The 20,000-nt window shown below is 42.2% G+C and overlaps 1 protein-coding gene across 1 annotated transcript in view; it reads right to left on the reverse strand.

Moving 5' to 3' along the window:
- The window catches only part of kcnh1a (potassium voltage-gated channel, subfamily H (eag-related), member 1a), an 87,213-nt gene that overhangs the window by 48,663 nt on the left and 18,550 nt on the right, over positions 1-20,000 (reverse strand). Inside the window, exon 7 of the mRNA XM_031578670.2 lies at positions 9,848-10,277. Coding sequence (XP_031434530.1) covers positions 9,848-10,277 — 430 coding nt within the window. The remainder of the gene's footprint in view (positions 1-9,847; positions 10,278-20,000) is intronic.

Below are 20,000 nucleotides of genomic sequence, written 5' to 3' on the forward strand. Positions count from 1 at the left end.
CCCCCATTCCATTAGCCTGTTCTCTCCGGAGACACAGGGAGAGTAAAGAGCTGGGATTTAGCCCGTCCCTCCATGTGTTCATCCAGCTCCCAACCCTTAAAGTCACATCAAGGAGGTCTGACTGACTGAGCGATGAGATTCGATTATTTTCTCCCCATCATGTGTGGGACTCAGCAGCTCCTGATGGCTTTGAGGGTTAAAATTTAGAGTATGACTGAAGAATGGTGAAAGAGTGGCCTGTGACTGACTAATGATAACCCTCATGCCAATCAGGGTACAACAAAGTAGATACATTATAGCCACCCACAATCAATAACCAACCACCTCCTCGACCCACTGCAGTTTGCCTACAGAGCCAACAGGTCTGTAGATGACGCAATTAACATGGGACTCCACTTCATCCTCCAGCACCTTGATTCCCCCGGCACCTACGCCAGGATCCTGTTTGTGGATTTCAGCTCCGCATTCAACACCATCGCCCCAGCTCTCCTCCAAGACAAGCTAACACAGCTGAGCGTGCCTGAGCCCACCTGCAGGTGGATCACTGACTTCCTGTCAGACAGGAAGCAGCGTGTGAGGCTGGGCAAGCTTGTCTCAGAGCCCCGGACCATCAGCACTGGAGCCCCACAAGGCTGTGTGCTCTCTCCTTTACTCTTCTCCCTCTACACCAACAACTGCACCTCCAGCCACCCCTCTGTCAAACTCCTTAAATTTGCGGATGACACAACCCTCATTGGACTAATCTCCAATGGGGACGAGGCAGCCTACAGAAAAGAAGTTGACAGCCTGGCTTTCTGGTGCAGCCAGAATCACCTGGAGCTGAACGCCTGTAAAACAGTAGAGATGGTAGCAGACTTCAGGAGGAGCCCAGCCGCAACCATCCCCCTCATCATGTGTGACTCCCCAGTTAACACTGTGGAGTCTTTCAGATTCCTGGGAACAATTATGGCACAGGACCTAAGGTGGGCGGAGAACATCACCTCCACAATCAAGAAGGCCCAGCAAAGGATGTTCTTCCTTCGGCAGCTAAAAAAATTCAACATGCCGCAGAAAGTGATGGTCGAGTTCTACACAGCCATCATTGAGTCAATCCTCACCTCATCTATTACCATCTGGTTCGCTGCCTCTACTGCAAAGGACAAAGGCAGACTGCAGCGGATCATTCGGTCAGCCGAGAAGGTCACCTGCCATCTCTCCTAGACCTGTTCCACTCCAGGACCAGCAAGAGAGCATGCAAGATCATCGCTGATCCTTCCCATCCCGGTCACCACCTATTCCAAAGACTCCCATCTGGCAGAAGGTTCCGGGCTATAAAGACCAAAACCTCGCGCCACCTGAACAGTTTTTTCCCCACGGCAGTGGTGCTCACAAACAAGCCCCCTGCATCACACTGACTCTGGGTATTCCAATTCACAATTATTTATTATTATCTAATATTCTGTATTTGTCTTTTATTCTTGTTTTTGCTATTTTGTTGTTATGTTATGTGTTTTATGTCCTATGCACCAACCACCAAGATAATTTCCTGTATATGTAAATATACTTGGCCATTAAAAGAATTCTGATTCTGATTCTGAATATTGTATATTGTATAAAAGACGTATATAGTCTGGTATCCAGTCATTGTTTTGTTAGAATGAACATGTCTCTTTTTCAGCTCTGACTGGCTTTGTACTGCGTTAGCGATATTACAGTCTTTTATTGGTTCCCATAAACAATTGAGTCAGATTCCGGGAACAGCCGTGCCCAATCTACACTGGTGAGAATTTCTGGCCTTGCGAGACTACAACGAACAAAACACAATCTATGAAATTCTGAGTCGAGGGACTGGAGATCGGAGAACCTCCATCTGGTATGTTCCTCATGGGACTCCAGGGCCACTGCTCTCCTGCTCTCGACCGCGATTACTGTTGGGCTGACAGGAGATGCAGCTCTAGACTCTGAATGCAGATCCGTTTAGCTGTGTTATGATGCTATGATATCCATTACTACACGCTGTGTCATATCTCTGATGGAGCTTCTGAACAGGTTGTATTGTGTAATGAGGGACTAAAACCATGGAGATTTCTTCTCCATCGCTGCAGGACTAAGAGCCTCCAAATTCAATTTTGCACGGCAGTAATAACTCAGACACACCCCCTCCACACACACACACACACACACAAACTCAGACACACACACACACACACACACACAGCGAGACAGATAGGACTTCATTGTAATTCAGTTTGCAACCAAACTTTTTCAAAAGCCATCACATTACAGCATAGCCTCTCAATCCCGTAGGTTCTGCTTTGGTAGTGTTGTGCTCTGTTTGTCCCATAATGCATCATAATAATGTCAAAGCATATTATTGTACATGCCAGACAGAGCACTTTAATACACAGCCCAGTAATAATCATAGAAAGGAAATGCACATGTTTAATTATGTGAGAAAGAAACCTCATACTTTTATCCCTGACAGAATTACTCTGTTTTACAAGATCACCAAACCATAACATGCATTCTTTTTAAATTCCAGCTACCTGCAGCGTGCATAAGACATGCTTTTCAAACTCTACTATCTGAATAAAATGTTTGATATAACGATATTCTAAAAGGCTAATAGGTCCTGTAGATCTCTCAAATATAGCCGGATAAAGAGGTATTTTCTGTGCGTACACTGTATGGAAAATGGGGTCAGATGATATGTGTGACTCTTGGCTGTCAGGCATTCAGCAGGAGAGAAAGATATATGTGACAGAATATTTAATCATCTCATAACCCAGATGCTATTTGAACCTGCACATCAGACACTACAAAGGGACGTGTCACGCTCTTTATCTCACTTTCTCACTATCTCCCTCCCACTCACTCGCTCTATCAGTACTCTCTCTCTCTTTCTCTCTCTTCCTCTCTCTCTCTCCCTCTCTCTCTTCCTCTCTCTCTCTTCCTCTTTCTGACATGTACCTGCTGCCTACCTACACATGCAGCTGCGAGCCAAGCCTCTGTATAGAGCAGTTCCCTGCTTCCTCTCCGAGTGCTACTCTCTGTCAAGACCCTTCTATTGTGACCATAACCTACCCACGCTCACCGTGTGCCATTGTGACAGGGAGCGCCACATTATCCAGAGCTCACTAGGGTTAAAAGCTACACTCACATTCACACACGTGTGTTTATGAGAGGGCTGTGAGAGTGACCTGCCCTTAACATAGACCAATTAATAAACTGGCACAGAACACAAAGAAATTATCTACGTACACCTACCATGTTGTGTGTGTGTGTATGTGTGTTTGTGTGTGCGTGCACGCATGTATGTGTGTTTGTGCGTGCACGCATGTATGTGTGTTTGTGTGCATGTGTGTGTGTGTGTGTGTGTGTGATTGTGTGTGTGAGAGAGAGGGAGGGAGTGAGAGAGAGAGAGAGAAACCAGATCGAGAAAAACAAAAATGAATGTTCTCCTATCACACGGTGTCGTGTGTCCCCCCCCTCCCTCAGGAGGATTACATGAGGATTTCACTTCACTTCAAACTCTTCTCCTGGCTTTAGTGCTGTCGCTACAACGTCTTGTCAGTTTTATCTCAGATTTATGGCTGTCTTTAAGCCTCTCTACAGTAAAACTATATGTACACGCACATGTACATGCAACTGTGCATACCACATATACATAATATATGTACTGTTTCAAAGTTAGCAAAGCTTGTCTGTTATTTATGGGGGGATATTAAAGACTAGTGGTGAACAAAACCTCCTCCCCCTGGAAGTCGACATACATATATGAGCACAGGACTCATAAATACATACTAAGACCATGACAACACAACTTCAAAACAGCAGAGAGTCTATGTGGATGTGAGATGAAAGGTGTGTGTGTGTGTGTGTGTGTGTGTGTGTGTGTGTGTGTGTGTGTGTGTGTGTGTGTGTGTGTGTGTGTGTGTGTGTGTGTGTGTGTGTGTGTGTGTGGGATACCACAGGGATTACTACAAAGTCCAGGATCCTACAGCTACAAAAATCCTACAAACAGAAGAAACTTTTCAAAGCCTTCCAAATATCTACATACACAAATAGCACAGGCGTAACCATATTGTATCAATGATGAATTACATCATGCACATAAGTAAAAATTCACTCCTAACTCCTATTTCTCTGTCTCTCTAGAACAACAACAACAACAACATAGCTGCATGTTTGCAGTGTAGGCTGACTATGGGCTGTCCTGTCTCCAACCCCAGGCCTTACTCAAACACTGACCCTAATTATGACTCTGACTCTAATTATGACTCTAACACTGACCATAATTATGACTATCACTGACTCCAATTATGACTCTAACGCTGACTCCAATTATGACTCTGACTCTAATTATGACTCTAACACTGACCATAATTAAGACTCTGACTCTAATTATGACTCTAACGCTGACTCCAAATATGACTCTAACTCTGAGTCTAATTATGACTCTAACTATAACTCTGAGTCTAATTATGACTCTAACTATGACTCTGACTCTGGTGTGGGGACTGTGACGGAAGGCCCCGCGACTGATCTGGGTTTGCTCTCCTCTGCCAGAATATCCTGTCCTGAGAGCCAGGGCAGTGGTTACCATGACGACGCAGCAGGTGTTTATTCTCCCCGCTACACAGCGCCCAGCGAGAATGGAGTACTGGCTCTGCAGCCATTATGCTTCTGTGTCTGAACTGAAACAGGAAAAGAAAAATACGAGAGTATAGGGCCTGTCACGGAAGGGCCGCCTGTCACTGACTGAAGCCCACAATCAGGTAAGGTCCATGCTGTTCTTTGGGCTTCTTCGCAAAACAACATCTTGGGTGAATCATAGTCCCACAGTATGAGGCAATATGACCACAGTTTATACCTGCTGGGCTACATCGCTTTGGCTCACCGAGAGGAAAGTGACTACTGTGCAAATTAAAGAGCACTGAAACTCACTCAGCTATGACTTCACACCTCCTGTAGACAAGGTGTTGACTGGACTTGAAAAAGTTGCTTGGTTCTATCATCGATCTGAACAAAGTCAAATTACAATACAATTTCTAATACAATTTGATACAATACAATACAATTGTTACACGCATGTAAAAATAAGTGTGAAGTTCCAGCCCCCTCAGCCCTACAGTTTGGTCATGGCTGGCCACTCGTTGTCTTCCCTACATGCACTGCAGTTGCTTGGCTCTATCACTGACCTGAACCATATAATATAATTACTGTATATTCAAATTGTTAATTATAGTAAGATTGGTGAAGGCGCAACACCGATGTAAAATAAGTGTGATGTTCCAGCCCCCTCAGCCTAACAGTATGGTCTTGGCTGCCCTTTCCTACATGCCCCGTCACGACAAGCTTTCCCTGTTCACCATGGAGACCGCTGCAGCCTTGTGATTTTCTCCACACTTCGGCTTCATTACCGTGGAAAACATAAGAGCAGCACTGACACACACACAACCACACTGACACACTCCCACGAGAAACACCTTCTGCTGTTCACAGACAGTCTGTATTACTTACTTACTTGTGTGTGTATGTGTGTGTGAGTGTACATGGATACAAATGTTAGCATTTGCGTGGGCCAATATGTGTGAGAACGCTATCTAAGTTCTCAAAAGTCGTCGCATTGTGCATTGACACTTAAAGACTGACAAGACTGGAAAATGCTGGAACATTTCTAACATTTCTAAACACATACAGAGGTTAAAACGAACTCCTCAAGCGACTTCCAAAAAAAAGAGCACATATATCAGCCCTCTATGGACTCAATCGTCTTTCTCTCCTTTCTCGCTTAGTGCTTAGTGGAAGTGAGAGCCGCACAATCGCTGTCATACCACATAAAAAATGGCCCTGACCTACTAAGTTCACTCGGCGAGCGTTTGCTCATTTCTCTCATTGCCTCTTTGTTTAGCGGGATGACACTTGCTCAACGGGCCGAGCCGTGACTCAGCGCATTACTCAAAGGTGTTGTGTATAGCCTACATAAACAGCCCCCGCGCTGACTGTGTTGCTCTGTTTATAGCCGGCTCTCCGGCTCGCTCGCGCCGCCACGACTGTGTGACCCATCCTGTCAGACGGACGAAGCCCAGAGACGGAGACTCGGAGCTGCCACGTTTTAAGCGTTGTGTTCATTCCATCCTGAAGTGTCCGTGTGTAGGGTTTTAGACGAGAGTGTATGTGGGGGGAAATCACGTGCAAGGTGCTCGGTCCAGGAAGTCGGGAAGGACTGGGGCGAGCTGGGTGAGTGAGAGGCCCCATGAGGAGACTGCTGAAGTGGGCCGAGGGATGGAAAATGGCCCCCAGTGCGCGGAGGGTGGGGGGTGGGGGGGGGCTGGGGGGTGCGGCGGTGGACAGAGGGAGGGAGAGGAGAGGTGCACCAGGAGGAGTGGTGGCTAGTGCCAAAAAAAGAGAGCGAGAGAGAGAGACAGACAGACAGACAGACAGAGAGAGACAGACAGACAGACAGAGAGAGAGAGACAGAGAGAGTGATAGAGAGAGAGAGAGACAGAGAGAGTGATAGAGAGAGAGAGAGAGTAAGAGAGAGGAGTCTGCTGTGATCTGCATCTCTTTATGTCTTAATGTGTAGCAATCAGGGATGTGCGGTCATAGGAGGCAGGGGAGGCAGAGCCTCACCTGTCATCTTGAAAAGTAAAAAAAAAAAAATTATTATAAAATAAAATAAATATTCATATTTCTCTACTAATCTTTGGTATAGGTGTAATTTCTGCATGATTCCAATCATTTCGAGCATTTTGATAATCAAAATCGCTGAATTTGCTGAATTTGCGCGTGTCCTATTCAAATAGACGGGAGAAAACAAGGGACGTGCGGTCAGGTGTATTGTATTGTCTATGGGAGACAGGGGAGGCAGTGCCTCACCTAGGGTTGCGCAATCGCTCCAAACTGGGTTTTGCGCATGCGTGCGCATGCGTAGAACCTTTGAGCTGAGCTCACAGTACCTCTGCCTCAATGAAGGGGGCGTGCGAGAGCGCACCTGTCGGGGTTATGCTGGGGAACGTTGCTCTTCTTTTACACTTCTACTTGACCTTGACGGCGAAAATGGAAGACTTTATTGCTAAGCTGAAGCAGTTCTCAAAACTGGACTTTCAGTCCAAACGTGAAATGATTAATAATGGGAGACCAATGCCGGAGCTAAAAGGTATGCTTCAAGCGACGGGACAGAAGATGACTCGATCGACTTCTCACATTCAAAGCCAAATTGCTTTGAACATGCTTGGAATCTCAAGAATAAATTTGGTTTTGAACTTACAGCGGCACAGCTTACAGTTGATTTCCCATTATTTCTCTTGGGATTGTTTTATGTCTATGTGAAGCCATTTAACATTACACAAGTGGTTGTGATCACTTTGAACCCAAGACTGCTTTTTATTGGTGAGCTGATTTTGAGAAATTAAACTTAAATTGTAGGTAAGTTGTGTTTCCTGGTTGGAATGGTTATCCAGATGCTACGTTAGCTAATTAGCTAGCTAAGGACACTTAATAACCTTACGAGTTAATTGGAAGAGTTAAATTTGCATGAAATGATAGCTGGTTATCTAGCTGATGTTATAGTCTCCTCGATTTAACTCTTAAAATTATAATTATAAAGGTAGAAACCCTCAGGCTGCTTGTGCAACTTCGTAAAAAAGAGTTCATATTCACAAGTTCTTATTCATGAGTGCATAATATTTACACATGCGTTCATCACAAGCTAGCAGCTGCCTACTGTATGCACCTTACCTATGTGTGTGTAAAGAATGCTGATATGAAAAACAACCAGTAGTCAATGTGAAAGCTGCCAATTGAATGGTGATCTTAGATGCTCTATTGGGTTTATGCATTTGTAAATTTGACTCTGAAAGAGTCAGTGCCTCACCAGCCACGAACCTCACCGCACGTCACTGGTAGCAATGAAGCATGCCGTCACAGCGCCACAACAAGGAGTCATTACGCCGACAACGACCTCATCAAACACTCTGACACCCAAACATTGCATTATAACAGCAGGACTCACGCACTCACACATTACTAAATAACAATCAAAGGTCTGATCCCAGAAACACAGACACACACATTACTAAATAACAACAATCAAAGGTCTGATCCCAAAAACACAGACTCACATATTACTTAATAAATAACAATCAAAGGCCTGATCCCAGACCAGCCAAACACCAACCTCAGTCTGAACACTCTTTCCCTGTCTCTTGCTGTCTCTCTCGTATGGAACATGTTTGGAACATGAGGAGAATCGCAGCTACACGCCCTTGTGGACATATTCTGCTATTTCATTCATTATTTACACACCTGTAGCTAACACTGAAACCAACTAACTCTGTTGCTCTCCACAGAAACATCACTGTTCATTCTGCAAGTCCACACAACGACATGACAGCTTACAGCTTATGCAGAACTGAGAACTGCAGAACTGAGTCATATGCTGTAAGCAGTGTGTGTGTGCGCGGTTGTTTGTGTGTGACAGAGAGAGAGAGAGAAATAATGAATAGCCGTATGCTTGTGTGTAAATGTCTGTGTGAATGAATCATTGTGCATGTGAATACTTCTCTGACACAGAAATGTGTTGGTGTCTGTTTGCGTCTGTGTGGTCCCTGACAGCGTTGTGTGTGTGTGTGTGTGTGTATTTGTATGTGTATGTGTTTGTGCATGTGTTTTTTCCGATGTGTATGTGTCTGTGTGGTCAGTGTGTGTATGTGTGTGTGTTGTGTGTTGTGTGTTGTGTGGTGTGTGGTGTGTGGTGTGTGGTGTGTGTTGTGTGTTTGTGTGATTGATTGTGACCTGGTCACATTGTGACCCCTGAACCACTGAGTTGTACTACAGGATTAGGATGAAACGTGACCGGTGAACCCATGAACAGGACCATCATTAATCCACTATGGGACACACACACACACTCCCCGCTGGGCATATAACATAACACACACACACACTTACAACACAGGTCTGCACAAAAGCACTGATACAACGGTTTCGACAGATGTTTTTTGATGAGATTTATGTATCATATTTGAATATATAGTTATTTATTTTTTGCAGAAGAGGGATGATAGTTGTTTACACCACTAAGTAAATTAGGAAAATTCCTCCATGTTTTACCTGACTAAAGAAATTATAACTGAATGAATGAATGTGTGAGAAAAAACTCCAGCCAGATTATTAAGTACATTACTTTTTACATTATACTAATGTGATAAGAATGCAAAGCTTTGAAAGAATGAACGCTAGAATGCTAAAATGTTGGCAGCTGTTCTGGTTTTCCTACTAGGCATGACAAATATATTTGATCCCTCCACTGGCAAAACTGTGACACTCTTTTCAGACACTCTTTTCCCTTTCCCTCTTTTTCCTTGTCTGTCTTTTGTCCTTTATTCTCGTCAAAGGATGTGTGATTAGGGTCAGGAGGCAAATTTAGGAAGGTAAAGGGTCAGGTGAATTGACACTCAGTAGATATAGCCAAATAGCGTCATGGTACTAAACCATCCAGCTCCATTAACCCAACACAACCCCCAAATTACATATAGGCAGGCTAATCAATTACATGGTTATTAGTGCTGTAATTGTCACTCTACACTCTGACACTCTACATGTCCCAGATATATGGAAACCCAATCTTGTTGCAACGTAGTACAATGAGGTCATGTGCATGAATAGAAATGAATGTTACCCAATTGCTTTCATGACAGATGCTTTAAACTAAGTTCCACACAAACACTGGCTCCCTGAGATGCCATCTGTAAGATCTACACAGCTACCTGGCCCATGCAGACATCTGAAGACAAGGGGACGTGTCAGTCAACTGAGCAAAGACACACACGGGACGCTTAAGGTTTCGGTCCATAGTACTCACATCCGATCATCATCATGGCAACGGCGAAGATCTTCTCGCCGTCGGTGGTGGGCGCAATGTTGCCGAAGCCGATGCTGGTGAGGCTGGTCATGGTGAAGTACAGCGACGTGATGTAGACCGAGTCCTTGCTGGGGCCGCCCTCCCATTTGCCCGTGCCGCTGGCGTTGAAGCGGTACGGCGTGCCCGCGCTCTCGCCCAGCATGTAGAGCCAGCTGTCCATGCGCACCTGGTTGCTGTCCTCGTCGATCACCTCGTAGTCGCCGATGCTGTACCAGATGCAGGCCAGCCAGTGGGCGGCCAGGCCGAACACGCACACCAGCAGCACCAGGACGGCCGCGCCGTACTCTATGTAGTGGTCCAGCTTACGCGCCACGCGGCCCAGACGGAGCAGGCGCACCACCTTCAGGGAGCTGAAGAGAGAACTTATGCCCTGAGAGAGGGAGAGAGATGGAGAGAGAGCGAGAGAGAGGGAGAGAGAGCGAGAGAGAGGGAGAGAGAGTGAGAGAGAGGGAGTGGGGGGAGGGAGAGAGAGAGAGAGGGGGAGAGAGAGAGGGACAGAGGGAGAGACAGAGACAGGAAGAGGGAGAGAGACAGAGAGAGAAAGAGGGAGAGAGAGAGGGGGAGGCAGAGGGAGCAAGACAGAGACAGAGAGATGGAGAGAGAGAGGGAGGAAGAGGAAGGGTAGGATGTGAGAGATGGGTGGACGACTTGTGACAGACAGCAGCAGCTAAGAAGGCAGAAACAAAACACATCAACACACAGGTGTGGATTCACAGCGTGTCTGTGTAAGTTTCTGTCAGTGAAGGCAGAAGCTTTGCAGGGTCTGTAAGATTTGAAGTGTTATGGTGAGTAAGTTCAGGGGATTAGCAATGTAACAGTCCCTGTGGACCACACAACTATAGATCGTTTTGCTAATGTGTTTGAGTGTGTGTGTGTGCGTGTGCGTGTATGTGTGTGTGTGTATGTGTGTGTGTGTGTGTGTGTGTGTGTGTGTGTGTGTGTGTGTCTGTGCATGTGCGTGTGTGTGTGTATTACACTAATGATGCCTTATTTGGTTATAATCACAATGTTGTATTATTGAACAAGAGTGTTTTATGTGAGATTGGATCTATAATTGCTGTGCCCTGGACAAAGGCCCAGACACCCTAACCTTTCAGTACTGCCATCTAAAACTTCCTGCTGTAATAAATAGAATTGTGAGTGATTTTGCTTATTGAGATCTTTAATAGATGACTCGGTGCTGGCACGGAACGTTCATCAGGCTGAGGCTCCCTCTGTTGTCACAGCCTTGTTTAATTAACCTCATTATTGAGCTCCGGCAGCGAAATTAAGAGTTTAGACACACAGACAGCGAATGGTGGGGAGTTAATTGTTTAAAAGCCTTGTGACTCAGACCAGCACAGTGTACGAGGGAAAGAATGGCAGACTGTGTGTCTTTTGTGGTTTAACAAAGACGAGAAACATTATTTGCACATTATTCTTGACCCAAGTCATTATCTTTGTATCATTTATCTCTGATGAAATCTGATCTATCATAAATGACCTTTTTCAGTAGTATTTTAATAATTCTGTGGACATCTGTTCTAACTCCAAATAAAAATCAGCCCCCATCACAAACATAATACATACAGAATACATGAGAACTATATGACTAACGTGGTCCAAAAGATGTTTCAGAACTATATGACTAACGTGGTCCAAAAGATGTTTCGAAAGCCTCATCCATTCATGTAGGCTTTGATATATTTTAAGGGAGAAGAACTCGAAATATTTCTGCCACTGCCACTGGTCAAGATGATCTCTCTCCTGGTCAAGAGGATCTATTAACTGTTTACCTTTAGAGATGACTTCTTAATATGCCTCATCAGCAAAGCAAACCCTTGCCTGAAAGTCGCAATATCAGCTGTGGCACACAAAATTTGCTTTGCTGATTTCCTATTGCTGCCAAACTGCAGACAATCTCACCACAGACGGGCGTGTGTGTGTGTTCGTGTGTGTGTTACAATGCCAGACATGATTTCTATGCCGGTTCTATGCACGCTCTATGCACGTTCATACACGCGATCACACATGCAGTGAGAAAAAAACACGTTGTGGCTTTCGACTGGTGCACAATCAAACTGCTTTTACCATTGGATTTCTTGGCAAGCTCTGTCTCCCCAAACTAATTGTAGTGTTTGTCTGTGTGTGGTGTGCATCAATGTGCCCTGTGTTAGACTAGAGGCTAGACCAATCAAACCCCGAATTTTGGAAAGATGTCCTACTTGAGTGACAGCTCGATGGTTCCAGTTCTTCATTTTCCCACAAACAAACAAAGGAGGGGCCATGCAAACAGAAAGAGGGATGTAGAAAAAGAAGAAGAAGAAGAGAGAGAGAGAGAGAGAGAGAGAGAGAGAATGCAAATGAATGATCAAACAGAAAAAAAGTACACCAGCATTCAAAAAAACTGAAAAAAACATGGTGACAAATTCTAAGCAATAAAACAGAAAAAAACTCAAATCAAAGAAGCATTTAAAGAACAGAAACACAGAAAAGCGTAGTGTAGAGAGAGAGCACTGCAGTGAGACAAATAATAGGTATGAAGAAACACCAAAAAACCTTCACGGCTCAGTCAAAACAAAACGATGACAGATGTCCCAGCAGAGGATTCAGCAGTGAGAGATTATGCAACAGAAAATACCCATGCGTGGAGGTAACATCTCAGAGTAAAACCAGTCAGGAGGCTTCTGTGCTGTTTCTATCTGCTGCTGCACAGAGACTGGCTGTTATTTTTGGAGAGAGCATAAGTAGACACCTGTGTATTACATGCGATGTGTGTCTGTGTGTGTGTGTGTGTGTGTGTGTGTGTGTGTGGGCGCGTGTGTGTGTGTGTGTGTGTGTGTGTGTCTGTGTGTGTGTATGTGTGTGTGTGTGTGTGTGTGTGTGTGTGTGTGTGTGTGTGTGTGTGTGTGTGTGTGTGTGTGTGTGTATGTGTGTGTGTGTGTGTGTGTGTGAGTGTATGTGTGCACGTGTGCGTGCATGTTTCTGTACGCTGTTCAGTAGCTGTCAGTTCTCATGCTGTGCCTGTGCTGGATAGATGTCAGTAACAGTGATAAGACCAAAGGCAAGTTAGCGCTGCACCTGCAAACTGCACAGGGAGTGACTGACAAGGTGGAGAAGAGAGACAGGCAGAGAGGCAGACAGAGAAAGAGAGAGAGAGAGAGAGAGAGAAAGAGAGAGGGGGAGAGAGAAAGAGAAGGGGAAAGACAGAGAGAGAAAGAGAGAGAGAGGGAGAGAGAGTAAAGAGAGAGAGAGAAAGAGAGAGGGAGAGAGGCAGAGAGAGAGAGACAAGGCAAAGCCCACACACCAGGGGAGAGCGTCTCTCAGTAGATGTCTCCTCTTCCGCAGGGGTTCCAAGGGGAGATCTCACAAGTGTCTTTGATACAGTTGAGTGCTACATGCATCCTTTGAAGTCATCAACAAAAGTATGACAGTGGTTTTGACTGTAACTTGACTGATTGAGCGCTGGGATAAAAGATAGTTTGATAACAGGTCTGTGATTTTTCTAACGGACATGATATAATTCATAGCAAGAGCCAACAATAGTAATAGTTTAATGCAGATTAAATGGAATATGGTCAAATACAATTTTAGACCATCTTAGCTTTCAGTACATTGGTACTCTTGGTCTTCACCTTTCATTGCCAGCTAGGCACATGTTCATATACCTTTCTGTTTCTTAAAAACTAAATAATTGAATTTTCTCAGCAACAGCATTTCATGCTTTGTGCTTTGTGCATCACTACAGACTTAAGAGACCTGCCTCGAGACCTGTCCCAAGTGCCAGACGTATCGAGCTCATTTGACTTGAATGAACTGCTGCTCACCCCGGAGTGTGAACACAGCTCCCCATCTGCACACAACATCCTAGAAGGAAAATACAGATTTCCTACACTGCAAAAAATCAGCTTCTAAAACCAGAAAAAAAAAGAAAAAAATGGGGTATATATCACTTAAAATAAGCTAAATTATCTGCCAATAGAACAGGAAGATTTGACTTACCGAGACTTTGTAAAAAAAGTAAAAATATCTAGCCTCAAAGAACCTAAACATATCTTAAAACGAGTGTGGCCAGACTAAAAACAAGTACATTTGTCAAAATATTTAAGATTAATTTTCTCAATATGTAAGAAAACGTGCTTATATTCACTAAATGCTAGCACCATCATCTTGAAATGAGGCTACATGCTAGGCAATGTATCTTGAAATCAGTACAGCTACACCAAAAACAAGTACATTTGCCTATATACCAAAATATTTAAGAATTATTTTCTCAATATGTAGAAAACGGTGCTTATATTCAGCAGATGCTAGCACCATCATCTTGAAATGAGTCTACATACTAGGCAATTTATCTTGAAATTAGTACAGCTACATTAAAACAAGTACATTTGCCTAAATAAAAAAAAAATTAAGAATAATTTTCTCGAAATGTAGGAAAATGTGCTTATATTAAGCAAATGCTAGCACCATCATCTTGAAATGAGGCTACATGCTAGGCAATTTATCTTGTAATCAGTAAAGCTTCACTAAAAAAGTACATTTGCCTGAATACAAAAAAAATTGAGATTTTTTTTCTCAATATGTAGAAAAAGGTTCTTATATTCAGCAGATGCTAGCACCATCATCTTGAAATGAGTCTACATACTAGGCAATTTATCTTGAAATCAGTACAGCTACACTAAAACAAGTACATTTGCCTAAATACAAAAAAAATTAAGAATTATTTTCTCAAAATGTAAAAAAGTGTGCTTATATTCGGCAAATGATAGCACCATCATCTTGAAATGAGGCTATATGCTAGGCAATGTATCTTTAAATCAGTAAAGCTACTCTTAAAACAAGTGCATTTGCCTAAATACAAAAAAAATTAAGAATTCTTTTCTCGAAATGTAGAAAAATGTGCTTATATTCAGCAAATGATAGCACCATCATCTTGAAATGAGGCTATATGTTAGGCAATTTATCTTGAAATCAGTACAGCTTCACTTAAAACAAGTACATTTGCCTAGATGCCCAAAATATATAAGAATTATTTTCTCAATATGTTGGAAAATGTGCTTATATTCAGCAAATGCTAGCACCATCATCTTGAAATAAGGCTATATGTTAGGCAATTTATCTTGAAATCAGTAAAGCTACAATAAAAACAAGTACATTTGCCTAGATACTGTAAGAATTATTTTCTCAATATCTAGGACAATTTGCTTAAATTCAGCGATTTTTTTTATTTCTAATTATTATTTTTCAAGCTTTATTTTTTCGTTTTTTTTGCCTTTACTCAGATAGGACAGTAGAGCGAGACAGGAAGCGAGCTGGAGGGAGGGATTGAGAAATGACCGCAAGTCGGACTCGAACCTGAACTCTTACCTGTATCCCCATCTTACCCATTCATTGTGCAGGGTTGCTGCCGCTTGTGCCACAGCTCCATCCCTAAAACAGTCATCTGTTGAGGATATTGCGATTTGTTTTGGAGAGTTTAACGCGTTATTAACGGCGTTAACGCAAACCCATTTTAACGCCGTTAATTTTTTTTATCGCGAGATTAACGCGTTTTTTTTTTTATTAATTATTTTTTTTTTTTTTTTTTTGATTAACGTTCTTTTTGGCCTCGCAAACTTTTAAAAGTTGTGTTGTGCAAAAGAAGCGAGCTTCACTGTTGTCTGAAAATGTCAACAGGCAGCTCGCTGTTCATTGTTTCTGAAATAAGAGGCCTGACTGCTATGTTCCCAGCAAACTTGAAAAAAAGAAAATATTAAGCCATGGTTTAACTGCACTATAGGCTGAGTCCTTGTTTACCTGAAATGTGCACTTTATAATTTTATTTTGTACCGCCCTGTTTGGCAATGTTGGTTTTCAATCAAATAAAACATTTGCTTAAAGCAAGCCAATCCACTTTTCCATGTTGATAGGGGCATTAAAATAAAAATAAAATGATGGAAAAAATTAATAAACGAAGGGACATTTAGAATAGATACAAATTTGCGATTAATCGCGATTAATTTTGAGTTAACTATGACATAAATGCGATTAATCGCGATTAAATATTTTAATCGTTTGACAGCACTACTTGTTTTACAAACTCTTGGTAAGTCAAATCTTCCTGTTCTGTTGGCAGATAATTAAGCTTAATTTAAGTGATATATGCCCCATTGTTTTCATTTTTTTTCTTGTTTTTGAAGGCTGATTTTTTGCAGTGTAGGAAGAAATATCTTGTCAGACAAAAAACAAGTATATATTGCCTTGATTTAAGATATTTCATCTTACTAAGATGGTGTATCTTAATAAGGTACTATAACTTGTTACTGAGATTTTATTACTGGTTCTGAGCAAAAAAAATCGCTGAATTTAAGCAAATTGTCCTAGATATTGAGAAAATAATTCTTACGGTATCTAGGCAAATGTTCTTTTTATTAGTGTAGCTTTACTGATTTCAAGATAAATTGCCTAACACATTATCTACATTTCGAGAAAATAATTCTGACATTTTTTTGTATTTAGGCAAATGTACTTGTTTTTAGAGTAGCTTTACTGATTGCAAGATAAATTGCCTAGCATATAGCCTCATTTCGAGATCATGGTCCTAGCATTTGCTGAATATAATTACATTTTTCTACATTTTGAGTAAATAATTCTTACATTTTTTTTGTATTTAGGCAAATATACTTGTTATTAATGTTGCTTTACAGATTTCAAGATAAATAGCCTGGCATTTAAGACTCATTTCAAGATGATAATGCTAGCATTTGCTGAATTTAAGCACATATTCCTACTTATTGAGAAAATAATTCTTAAATCTATTGGGTATATAGGCAAATGTACTTGTTTTTAGTGTAGTTGTACTGATTTCAAGATAATTGACCTAGCATATAGCCTCATTTCAAGATGATGGTGCTAGCATTTGCTGAATATAAGCACGTTTTCCTCATTCACTTTAACCTGCTAAAGGATGATAAAGTCTGTTCTTAAAGCAAAAGTTTGACTTAGTTTAATACTGTCTTTGCACTGTATAGTATTTTGTCTACAGGAATACATAATTGCTGTGCTGTGCTGTGCTGTAAAACATTTTTTTATATATTTAGAGATCAGAAGGACAAGATGCTTGAAATAAGAAATTCTCTGACAAAGCAGTTTTGTACTTATAATGCCTTATAATTATGGCAATTCTAGTTTCAAGCATTAACGTGCTCAGAACCAGTAATAAAATCTCAGTAACAAGTAATAAAAACGTATTAAGATAATTAAGGACTGAAACACTTGAAGCAAGTGAAATGCTCAGACATAAAAAATGCCTGGTAAGAAGAAATATCTTGTCAGACAAAAACAAGCATATATTGCCTTGATTGAAGATATTTCATCTTACTAAGATTTCACTTTTTGCAGTGTAGTCACAATACTGCCTGACGACAGCGAGATTATACTGACTCATCAGGAACCAAATGCTATTTGAACTTCGGGAGATAACGTCTCTCTTCGGTGTAACAATGGCCACTTAAGACATGTCATCCTCCCACTCTCCGTCACCAGTAATAGTCAAGCCACACCATACACCCACCTCCACCACTACCACCACCAAGAACAACAACAACACATTCGAATGAGCAGTGACTCAAAAGCCCCATGGCAACCTGCGCTTATGAAACCACACTACTGATAGTACCAACGAGTGGCAGTTGCTGTGATTGCCACCTCCAGGTCTGAAGCAGCTAAAGGAGTGACATAAAATATTCAGGCTGGAAACTTGTGTTAGCTATTGTGTGTGTGTGTTTGTGTGTGTGTGTGTGTGTGTGTGTGTGTGTGTTATAAGCGTCTTTGAGAACTGTGAAAAGCGGTATATAAATGTGATGTATTATTATTATTATTATTATTATAACAAACATTACTTGTAGATTTGATTGCCCTGTCAGCCATTACAGTACAATATTTCACACCTTTTTCTATTAACCCCCGGTCATGCAAATTATGGATGTGCATAATGGAAGCACGAAGAATGCAAACAATTCACTGAATACTGAGGCGGTTGCCTTGATGAGATTATAGTGTCTTCTTTGTCGATGCCAGATGCCTGACGTCTGGGTAGAAATAAACAAGGGCGGGCGATGTGACGTCACTACACATGAGTATGTGCTCTGACTGTCATACCAACCAGCCTGGCTCTTTGGCGTTGCGGTCAGAGTGCATGTATGGCACCCTGTAGACCCGGGTTCAAGTCCGGGTGGGGTGACCACGCTCTCCCTTCGCTACAGGGTGGCTGTGGTGTAGCATGTTTTCAGTTGAAAAAGGTACCTTCTTGTATGGAAACCCACCTGTAGTGTACATCTTCATGCAGACATATCTGACACTCTTGGACAAGAGGACATGCGTTCGTGACCACAGCAAGTCATAACTACAGTGCTCACCTTCTTACCTACAAATGCAGTTTCTTTAATGCTAAGAACTCCTTTCCCCTTATGAAGTGTCTATCTGCACATGGTCACACAATGACACTTCCTTCAGCCTGGTCTCTTTCCCATGAACTGCCATGTCATGCAAGCAAGGTGGTGCCCATCTTAGGTTAGACAGCTTAATGGCCAGCACTCTGTGATATGCACTTGGCTCAAGGGTCCACACAAACAGTAAACATCTCATCCGTAATATAGGCAATGACTTGATTTAATCAGCAAATTATGAGCTAATTAATTTAGCTAGTGAGATGGATCTTGGTTTATGATGATGGCTATGTTAACCTGTTTAACAGATAGGTTGATTCATTTTCACCGGATTGTTTTCAAGAAAGGCAGATTTGAGATCTATTCAGGTGCAAGTACCCTATCAATACAGTATCATGCAGAGATTTTGAAGCCCTTATGCCAACTCATTACATAACAATAAATTATAATAACTATTATTTATATAGCACCTTCCTGGCAGAAACTCAGGTTGTTTTGTACAACAGGTCTTTTTTACATCCCTTTTCACTGCTACTGAATTCTCAGACGCTTTAAATCAACCTACGCCAGTTTGGGGTGAAGTAGAACAGTTGAACACAACACACTCCTCAACCTATCAGTGTCAACATACAGAGCCATCCTGGTAGGCAGAGTACAATCCTTTTGCAGCAGCTGGAGATCCAGTGTCAGAAATATTCTATTCAATTAAATTCTATTTCTATAGCACCAAAACAATCAAATTCTGCACTCTGGGCAGACCTGCTTTAAAATAACAGCACACTGAAATGTGCCACTTTTTGAGTTTTATGTTTTATGGACAACTTGTTTTGGTATTGTAAAGGACAGATAAAATCACCAGCCATTCCCACCAGCCGCCCAGGCTATGCGCTATGAAGCTCTCGCAAACAGTCTCGTAAGAAAAGCTTTTACAGCACCACATCACCACATTGTCACAACCTCTGCTGCTCACTCCTCTGTTCCTGTTCCTGCTCTTGCTCCATATGCTACTCCAGTCCGTTCATCCTCTCCTGTGTTTTAGTATTTCCCTCACTTCTTAGTTTTCCCTCCTTGTTTGGTTCTCACCTGTAGTCAATGTGTTAATTGAGTTTAGTTCTCACCTGTAGCCAATGTGATAATTGAGTTTAGTTCTCACCTGTAGCCTGTGTGTTAATTGAGTTTAGTTCTCACCTGTAGCCTGTGTGTTAATTAAGTTTAGTTCTCACCTGTAGCCAATGTATTCACTGAGCTCCTATGTAAGCCTTGGGCTTTTTCCTTTGTCTTTGTGTGTAATTGTTTGTGATCAGCAAGAAGTGCTGTTCTCCAGTCCTGTGATCTCTGCCTTGTTTGCCCATCGTGGCACTTTGATTTATCTCAGTAAAACACGCCTTGAGCTTTTGCATCCTATTTCTTTGTTTCAAGTTTCCAGTTTGTGACACACATAATCAAACGTAATCACCAAAAGACACCAGTTTGCCGGCTGGCAAGCTTTTATCAGTGCCAATGCCAACTGTGCTGTTGTTGGTATTTGTCTGCCATGTTTTTGGATGCCTTTTAGGTAATTAGCTTGCTAGTTTAAGATGAAAACTCCTTACAGCCGTTTGAACGCCCAGCCATTATGTGACAATTCAATCAATATAATCCCTCAGCAGGGGCCCTCTTGTGCACACTGGTTTATTTTGGCATCC

Source organism: Clupea harengus, chromosome 13 (assembly GCF_900700415.2).
Source record: "Clupea harengus chromosome 13, Ch_v2.0.2, whole genome shotgun sequence".
Classification (NCBI taxonomy): domain Eukaryota; kingdom Metazoa; phylum Chordata; class Actinopteri; order Clupeiformes; family Clupeidae; genus Clupea; species Clupea harengus.